Source organism: Pleurodeles waltl, chromosome 4_2 (genome assembly GCF_031143425.1).
Source record: "Pleurodeles waltl isolate 20211129_DDA chromosome 4_2, aPleWal1.hap1.20221129, whole genome shotgun sequence".
Classification (NCBI taxonomy): domain Eukaryota; kingdom Metazoa; phylum Chordata; class Amphibia; order Caudata; family Salamandridae; genus Pleurodeles; species Pleurodeles waltl.
This window is the reverse complement of record NC_090443.1, coordinates 963328230-963338062: the sequence shown is the minus strand read 5'-3', so window position 1 is coordinate 963338062 and position 9833 is coordinate 963328230. Positions and strand designations below refer to the sequence as shown.

General features: G+C 49.0%; 1 protein-coding gene across 1 annotated transcript; it reads right to left on the bottom strand.

Moving 5' to 3' along the window:
• Window positions 1-363: 363 nt before the first annotated feature.
• KLF17 (KLF transcription factor 17) lies at window positions 364-9318 on the bottom strand. The gene is made up of 3 exons (XM_069232791.1): window positions 9094-9318; window positions 2727-3738; window positions 364-1384 (listed from the first exon to the last, which is right to left on the bottom strand). The coding sequence occupies exons 1-3, from the start codon at window positions 9184-9186 to the stop codon at window positions 1209-1211; spliced, it is 1281 nt and encodes a 426-aa protein (XP_069088892.1). The 5' UTR covers window positions 9187-9318; the 3' UTR covers window positions 364-1208.
• Between the last annotated feature and the right edge of the window lie 515 nt (window positions 9319-9833).

The window sequence follows — 9833 nt, the reverse complement described above, 5'->3', positions numbered from 1 at the left end:
GGATGACCCAACTCCTTTCTCTTCCTTCTGAGAAGTACACGCTTGAAGGATGAAGCATCAGCTCTGCAGTGAAACTCTCACCCAGGTGACTTATTTGTAGGATTTCTGATAAACCTGATAAAGCAATCTATTAGTCTTGTTTGGTGCTTTCAGCAGATGAATTCAACAAAAGAAAAACAAAAAAATAACGAAAACTTACTGAGGTCATGGTGGAACTGTGCTTTAGTTCTTCCTGAGTTTAGGTCATTTATTTCTTGGATACTACAGTTCTTTGTGACCCATTGTATCCCTTTGGACCACATTTTTAATTGGCGGGATGTTGTTATCTTGATAGACACACAGAAAAGATAGATGGGTAAAATATAACGTTGGCTGAACAGCATTTATTTTACAACTTCATACAAAAAAAGGCAGTTTCGCTAGTACCTGACAAATTAACCCTTTGGTAGAGCAATAAGAACAATTCATGTAGTGATTTACATACAAAAGATTACAAAAATGGCAATGTTCACACATAGAAACTGACAAAAGTTGATGGGCAGTTTTGAATGGGCAGGGCGCTGAGTCCAAAAATACAAATAAATGCTTGTTTTTTTTATCCATTTCCGCATGTATACACGCACGCCCCCCTCTTTATATAAAAAACTGCAGCAAGCAGATAAAAAAGTACACATTTGAAGACATCTCCCAAGTTCTTGTTCACAAACTTCCACTCAAGTGACAAGCAAGACCTGACAACAACATTTAACTTGAGGGACCGGGGCTAGAAGGGGCCCGAGGAACCTCAATTTCATTTACATGCTCTTTTAAATTTTAAATAATATATTGTCGCTACGAACGATTTATTAATTGACATGTGCCTCTTAAATCTCTTAAATACTGTCTTTTTTAAAGTCGTTATAGATATCTTTTTACAGGTGTTTATTATTTAAAACATTCTTAAAAGTAAGAAAATATTACAAATCTTCATAAATAAAATCCTCAGTCGCTTTTTTTCGTGACATATTTAGAGAACATTTTTTTAGCTCTGTACATCCGATGGGATCGGCCCTGTCCCCTTCCCTTGCGAGTCCTTTATTTTATTCTGTACATGTCCACGTGCCTCGGTTCTGTACATGTCCACGTGTCCTGGTTCTGTACAAGTGCACGCGCCCTTGCTCTGTACATGTGCACGCGCCCAGGTCCTATACATGTTCGTGTGTCCCGGCTCACATGTGTCTCTTCATGTGCAGGGCCAGGTGGTCAGACCGGGAAAAGGCCCGCTCGCAGAGGTGGCACTGGAAGGGCCGGTGGCCGGTGTGCTTGCGGTAGTGGCGAGTGAGTTCGTCGGAGCGGGCGAATTTCCAGCCGCAGCCTTCCCAGTTGCAGTGGTAGGGCTTCTCGCCTGTGGCGGGGAAAAGAGAATCAGGGTTACTTTCCACGCACATGAAAACCTACGCAGAAAATAACACTTCGCAAACGCATCAAACGGGAAAGGTTAGAACATAAGGCCCATATTTGTACTTTTTTTTGCACCGCATTTGCGTCATTGTTTGAGGCAAAAGCGGCGCAAACTTACAAAATACTATTGTATTGTGTAAGTTTGCGCCGCTTTTGCGTCAAAACAATGACGCAAATGAGGCGCAAAAAAAAGTGTAAATATGGGCCTAAGAACCTCAAAACAGCGCAAGAGAGCAACTGGACAGAGCGAATGCCTAAGGGCAGGGACAGTTCCAAAGAGGAATCGGTGTCAACTGGGCCGCCATCTTGGAACATGTCCGGTCCCCCCCGCGGCCCTCACTAAATGTCCTCCATTTGGGGACGAGCCTGACAGTTATGGTAGTTTTTTTAGTGTAGCCTTTCACCGTTCACCCAAGGACCTCCCCAACACTCAAGAGTGGGGACAGTAAAGATGGAAAGAGGAGTAGGACAGAGCAGAACAGAGAAAGGAGGGAACATGGGACAGGACATGAAAAATGAGCCCGGTGAATCATTCGTATTTCAATCGTTCCTTAGGTCTTGCCTCTTTTTCAGATGAGTCAGGTAACAGTGATTACTTTCTCACATAGCAAGAAAGCCATATGTTATTGCCAAAGAGGCAATTTAAGGATTCAAACACCTTGGCTGCTCCTTACTGTAAACACTGCTACGGCATTTCTGTGAATAGTGAGATGACACAAAACACATGCTGTCATGTTCTAAAAAAAAAGGGTGAGATGGTATTTAGGTTTCAAAGAAACCCTGCGCTGCAGAGTGACATATGTCATGTAAGACCCTTTGACCCTCCCTCTCCTGACTCTCGTTAATCCTAAAACCCTTTACGTGGGCCTCCAGATCCCAGAGTGCAAACTGCTATTTGCTAGAAGGCAGACCCGGCTGAAGGTGACACCTCGCGTGCTGCCACCAGGCAGCCATGCTTGTCCACTGCAAGCATCTGGTGTGCAACCCCTGGGCTCACACTGCTTCTGGTGGTGAGGGTGAGGGGGGTTGCACTGTGGGTACGTGGTGTGGCAGGATCGCGCTGCTTCTGGTTGTGAGATGGCGGTGCACACCAGGTTTCTGCTAGAGGGAGGCTGCGTTGCAGACAGTCCCTAATAGCTGCCTGCTGCAAGAGGTAATCCTGCACTGCGCTCCTGCACTAACATGTAATTAAGGGTGACTCGCACTGGGCACTGTATCATTAAGTGCTTCTAAATAGGTTAGCACATCTCTTGGGGTGATGATGCAAGCGAAGGAGCTGCCCTTACCTGTGTGGGTGCGCATGTGGGCCTTCAGGTGCGAGCTCTTGGTGTAGGTCTTGCCACATCCGGGATACTCGCAGTTGTGGGTAGCCGTCCTCTTGCGGGCCCAGGACCGGCGCCCCCTCTTAGGTTTGCAGTCTTCAGGGGCACTCATGGCAGGGAAGTAGTCCAGCATGGGCGAGGAGGGTGGGGTAAGCATCATGCCGTGAATGCCCTGGTGGTGGACTTTGAGGGGCTCCCGGTACAGGCTGAATTGTCCATGAAACTGGGCTGCGTGCTGGCCTGCGTAGTGGGGTGGGTAGGGGGCGGCCATCTGGTAGTGCTGGGGCACAGGCATGTGGGGGTGGCAGTGTAGCTCACTCATCACATGGCAGTCAGTAGGCACCATGTCCTCGGTTGGGGTGGTGGGGCCTCCTCGGTGGAGGGCAAACGGGTGGCCAGGGTGTAGCTGTCCGTGCATGTGGATCAAACCAGGTTTCTGGTCGACCATGCACTCTGAAGTGGGTGAAGGAGTGATGCCCAGCATGCAGGACTGCTCAGGGTGCTCCTTCTTGATCTTGTGCCCCCCCAAATGTTGCAGGTGCTCCATTGACATGGGCCTCGGCCCTGGGTGGCCCATGTTGCCCACTCCCCTGAGCTCTGTGTATTCTCGCCGTTGCATGGTAGTCTTTAGGCTGTAGTCTGGTGGCATGTCCAGGTTGGGTATGTCAGGGGTCAGGAGTTCTGCCACATAGCTATGGTGGGGGCTTCCTGCAAAGCTGCTGGCCCCATACTTGTTAGGCGTAGGGTAGGAGGACCCATCGCTGTCGTAGGTGGTGCTGCAGCTCTCTGGCGTCTCAGGCAGAGGGTAAGTGCCACCATGTGAAGCATTGCCCCCGTTCTGAGCAGCCGTGGTGTGGGCCAAAATAAAATCCAAGTCCACAAACTTGCCCAGGTCGTCGTCCTCCTTCTTGATGGCTGAACCTTCCATCATTGAGCACCTGGGGTCACTTCTGAGGGCCTGTTGCATGGCCATCTCCTGGTGTAAGAGAGAAGAGTGAGAGATCAGAGACGGCATTCACCCAAACAAGAGGAGAGCATTCACTGAGTACTGAAACACCATCAAGAAGTACAGGCAAAGGGAGCAGACCAATCAAACAGGAGAACATGCACTGAACCTTATGAGAAAAAACATCATCTACAATCAAAGGGAGGAGATCACTCAGAGTAGAACATGAGCCGAACCTTATGAGAACCATCAATGCCTACTTTGGAGGGAGCAGATCACTCAATCAGGAAAGCATTCACTGAACCTTATAAGGCCATCGTAACCAACAATCAAAAGGAACAAAACACTCAAACAGGAGAGCATTCACTGAACCCTATGAAACCATCAATGTCTACAATTAAAGGCACCAATACACTCAAACGGGAGAACAGTCACTGAACCTTACAAGACGATCTGTACCACAATAAAAGGGAGCAGATCACTCAAACAGGACAACATAAACCAAGCCTTGAAAAACCATTATAACCAACAATCAAGTACACAGACCACCCAAACAGGAGAACATGTGCTAAACCTTATGAGACCATCAACGCCTACAAATCAAGGGAACAGACCACTCAAACGGGAAAACATGTGCTAAGCCTTGCAAAACCATTATAACCAACAATCAAGTATACAGGCCAACCAAACAGGAGAACATGCACTGAACCTTGTGAGACCATCAATATCTACAATTAAGGGGAGCAAATCAATCAAACATGAGAACAAGCACTGACACTTCTTAAGAGACCATCACTACCTACAATTAAAGGGAGCAGACCAGTCAAACAGAAGAACATACGCAGAACCTTGCAAAACCAAAACCCTCATTGCCTGCAACTAAAGTAGCAGACCACTCAAACAGAAGAAGAGAATTCACTGACCCTTGTGTGACCATCAAAACCTACATTCAGCTAGGGCAGACTAAACAGGAGAACATTCAATAATCCTTGCAAAACCATTAGAACAAGGGGAGCAGATCGCTCAAACAGGAGAACATGCACTGGACTTTGAACGTCCATCAAAGCCTACAAAAAGAGTAGGCCATAAAAACAGATGTGAACATAAACCAAGCTTTGCAGTACCTCACAAAATCAACACCAAGGGTCTAAACAGTGAAACAAGAGAACCGTCATAACCTACTATGCAAGGAAAAGACCCCCCAAACAGGGGGAGGACATCCATTCACTGAGCTTTGGAAAACCATCATAACTTAGAATGACTGGGAGCAGAATTACAAAACAAGAGAACATTCGCCGAACCCTAAAAATCAATCAAACCTACAAAGGCAGTAGGGTAGAGACCACCAAACAAAAGAACCACAGTAGCTTACTATCAAAGGAACAGACCACCCAAACAAGAGAACATTCTCCAAACTGTGGGGAACCTTAATAAATGACTATCCATGATAACAGACCACCACAACTAGAAGAAATCATTAACCAGTCTTTGCAAGGCCTTGGTAAGTCACCATAAAAGTGAGTGGACCACCAAAAAAAGACCAACATTCAACAATCTGTGCCAGTCTTTGGTAAATCACTATTTGTAACATGTCAACCAGAAAGAACTTTCACTGGGCTTTGCAAGACCCACAACTTGCCAGTGAACGGAGCAGACCACCTCAATAATGGGAAGGTTGTCACCAAGCTGTGTAAAACTGCAGTCACCTATCACCACAGGCAGCACACCCTCAAACCAGAGGAAACGTGAACCGAACCCTCCAGGTGCATGATAAACGGGGCTCACAGCTCACCATCAGCTTACAGATGAATGACACAACACTGCTGACCCAAGAGAAACTTCACAAAAGACCAAAACCACAATAATAAACTGTATAACTTTCACTGCTTGGAGGCCAACCTCACAAAACTCAAGACGCGCCCCCAGACACACATACAAACACGACGTTTCCCCGATCTGAGCAGACCACGTAAAACTTCGTGAGCAGCACCAGAAATAGATACTAAACACGACAATTCTCCTGTCAGTGAAGACCTCGAAAAAGTCAGCGAACAAAACCAGAAACAGACCTAATAAACTCAAAGCGTTCGCTGGTCAGAGCAGAACTTACAAGTACAGGGCGAGCACCAGGAACAGACCACAGGAAATGGAAAACATCTCTTGATCCCTGAATACCTTTACAAACTCAGATGCTACAACCGGCCTCAGGCCCAATAAACACACAAACTTCACTGACCAGACAGGTTGACACATTCACGCGCTTTCATAAACTACACCGAGGGCCATATTTATACTCCGTTTGCGCCGAAATTGCGTCGTTTTTTTTGACGCAATTTCGACGCAAAACTAACGCCAACTAACGCCATATTTATACTATGGCGTTAGAGGCGAATAGCGCCAAAGTTCCCGGAATGTGCGTCATTTTTTAGCGTGAACCCCTTCCTTGCGTTAATGATATGCAAGGGAGGCGTTCCCGTCTAAAAAAATGACTCCCAGGCCTTTACGTGGTATTTATACTCCCGGGCAAAAGAGACGCCCGGGAGTTGGCGTGGCTAAAAACGGCGCATTTGCGCCACTTTTTAACGCCTGCTCAGGGCAGGCGTTAAGGGGCCTGTGGGCTCAAAATGAGCCCACAGGTGCCCTCCCATGCCCCCAGGGACCCCCCCTGCCACCCTTGCCCACCCCAGGAGGACCCCCAAGGATGGAGGGACCCACCCCAGGGACATTCAGGTAAGTTCAGGTAAGTATAATTTTTTATTTTTTATATTTTTTTTTGGTGGCATAGGGGGGCCTTATTTGTGCCCCCCTACATGCCACTATGCCCAATGACCATGCCCAGGGGACAGAAGTCCCCTGGGCATGGCCATTGGGCAAGGGGGCATGACTCCTATCTTTACAATGATAGGAGTCATGTTGATGGGGGATGGGCGTCGAAAATAAATGGCGCAAGTCGGGTTAAGACGATTTTTTCGACGTAACCTGACTTGCCCCATTTTAAGACGCCCATGCGCCATTTTCCCCCTACGCCGGCGCTGTCTGGTCTACGTGGTTTTTTCCCACGCAAACCAGGCAGCGCCGGTCTGATTGCGCCGTCTAACGCCATTCCATAAATACGGCGCCCGCATGGCGCTTCAGAATGGCGTTAGACGGCGCAAAACTTTTTGACGCTAAACTGCGTTAGCGCAGTTTAGCGTCAAAAAGTATAAATATGGGCCCGAGTGTCCAGTGACGTTCAGCACTCAAAGGGAGCAGACCACTCACGCGGAGAACATTCACTGAACCCTACAAAACCATCAATGTGTGGAAGGGTTCTAATCCTGGTGCACGCCCTTTAACAAATTGTGTGACATTGGTAAATCCCTTTATGTCGTGGTTGCCAGTGTATCACGAACGCTAATGTTCATCAATAACCTTCGATTGGAAAAGAACCGAACATATAAAGACATTTTAAAGAATTCATAAGACCTTTACAAGATGCCATAATACCAGCAAAAGCAAACCATCAAAAAATACACAACTGTCACCCATGCAGGGCGCTCGCTAGACCTCAGCATTGCGCTGTGGTTGGTAAATGACAGTGGAAACAGGCGACCCACCTTCTAATCCCGGCTTTACTGCTTAACCAAATTGCGTGCTCCTGGGCAAACGCGTTATTTTTCGGATCCTATGTGTAAAAGGATCGTGAGGGGCTGCAGGGTGGTGTTATGTGATAACTCTCCTCTGGACTTAAAGCCACCAATCCTACCAGTGGCGGGGGCTCAGTGGGGCCCAAACCGACCCCCTCCAACCCCTCAAGCTCCGCAGAGGGCTCATTTGTAGCCAAACATTGACTCGGGCGGATTACCCTAACGGAACCAGTATAACAGGTTGTAAAGACAAACAGCGAGGCTGACACACGGATCTGCGCGCCCGGGCGGCTCGGGGAGCGTCCTCTCGGGGATGTTTATGTCCGCACCGGCCGCCTGCAGCAGGCACCGAACCCCCCGAGCTGTACCCGGCATGAGCTGCCCAGATCGGGAGCTCCTTGGGTTAGGGCATGGGTACTTCTATGTGCACAGAGTCCGGTGCATGTTTATACATTTACACACATATTATATAGAAAGCCGTAGATGACGCATGCCATATGCATGTATGTTATGAAGCTACAAACGCATATGCACATTTTCCTTGTAGCGCCTAGAATACGTGTACACACTCCAGCGCACGCACAGATATGTTTATACATTGTGAAATTTATTTTGGGGTTCATTATACACACGCCCACATCTGGATTTGAAAAATTACATGCCGAGATTTGGTATACTGTACGAGCAAAAACAATGTAAAATCTATTTTTCTGAAAGCTACCAATAAAATCGTTGTACTATACAGAGATGGTAAACACATTTTTCACACGTTATCTGATCTTTCCAAAACTACATTCCCCGTGCTTCTTGCACCGCTAATCCCGAGTGACAGGCTCTATTGCCCTTCTGGCAGACAGGCACGAGAGACACAGTAGAGCCATGCTGCTCCTCGAAGCATAGGTGTCAGGCGCTTTCCTCTCCTGGAAGTCCCAGTCACTATTGACACTCTGGCCAGCCGATTCCAGCTGTGTCATCACCTTAGAGGTGCACGTCTCCAATGCCCCTCACCCAGGGAGCCCAGTCTCTCCTGACCTTCTCTCCCAGATGTGTCAGGAGCTTCTGCCCCTCTGGACGCTAGCTAGGGCCCTCGCTGTACCTCTTCCCCGAGGGTGCCAGGCTCTGCCACCTCTCTGGGAGCCACGGGCTCTCCTGTCAATGACCCTCAGTTGTGCCAGATTCAGATGCCCTAAACCTCAGAAGTGCCATGCTTTGATGCCCCTCTGCCCAAAATGTGCCAGGCTTTGCTGCTCTTCTGACTGGTAGTCACGGCCTTTGCTGACCCTCTGCCTCATTTGTGGAGGCTCTCATGCCCCCACGCTCCAGAGGTGCCAAGGTCTGTTGCCCTTCTGCCCAAGATGAGTCAAGCTTTCTACCCTTCTGACCCGGAGCCACGGGGTTAAATGTTCCTCTTTTCCCGATGTGCCAGGCTCTGCTGCCCTTGTCCCTCAGATGTGCCAGGCTCTGAAGCCCTTCTGTTAAGGTGTGCTCTTCAGCTTAGATGCGCCATGATGTGCTGCCCTTCTCTCTCAAATGTGCCAACGTCTACTGCTCTTCTCCCTCAGATGTGCCAGGCTCTGCCACCCTCCTTTCTCAAACATGCCAAACTCAGATGTCCCGCTTCCCCAGATTCTGCTGCCCCTCCACCCCTCTCCTGAGAAGCGCTAGATGGGGCTGCTCCTGTTACCCAGCGGTGCCAGGCGCTGCAGCCCCTCGTCCCTAGAGACGCCAGGCTCAGATGCCCTTCTCCGGGTGCACTTACATTCAGCAGCTCGGCCTGCTTCACCTGCAGGGGCAGGAGGCTGGCAAAGGACGAGATGGAGGGCAGGCTGGCCTCAGTCTCGGCCGCAGTCATCCTCGGGGACTCCTGACTCCACTGTTGAGGCTCCGAGCCACCGCCTCAGAAACCCACAAAACCTCCTTCCAGAGCAGCAGCTGCAACTCCGCGAACAAACTTTCTTCGACAACTTTTTTGGCTTCAACTAATGAGGCGTGAGCAGACGGCAGAGCCTGTTAATGTCTTCCCCGGGCCCTGATTGGTCCGGGGATCTGTGCATATTCAAATAGGGTGGCACGGATTGGCTGCCTGGGCCTTGGAGGCCGGCCTCCACTTCGTGAAACATACGCGCCTGAAACACGCACCCCAGGACGGATTATGCCCTCCTGTACGGGGAAGAAATGCGGTGTTCTTGCAACAGAGTGTGCAAGGGGGCAATAAATTCCAGGCAGAATAGAAAGAGGTGGAGGAGCTAAAGAAGGCGAGGTGCGGGAGGGACCCAGACAAGTGGAAAGGTGTGAATGGGAAGAAGTGATAGGAGATAGTTAGTATAAGGAAAGTGAGGAGAGACAGGGAGAGCAACAGGAGCGGAACTTCAAAGCGAGAAATGGAAATGGCAAGGGAGGATAGTGTGAGGGAGAAACAAGGCTGTAAGATAAAGTGGGAGAGCAACAGGTAGAGAGGAAGAGATGCATCTATAGAGAGGACAAAAGATCTATCTATCT

Bases quoted from the DNA above. Each gene is read 5' to 3' on its own strand.
- KLF17 (XM_069232791.1), bottom strand. From the start codon at position 9,186: ATGACTGCGGCCGAGACTGAGGCCAGCCTGCCCTCCATCTCGTCCTTT. The intron at 3,739-9,093 runs GTAAGTGCACCC...CTCTTACACCAG, and splicing joins AGCAGGCCGAGCTGCTGAAT to GAGATGGCCATGCAACAGGC. The intron at 1,385-2,726 runs GTAAGGGCAGCT...TCCCCGCCACAG, and splicing joins CCACATGCGCACCCACACAG to GCGAGAAGCCCTACCACTGC.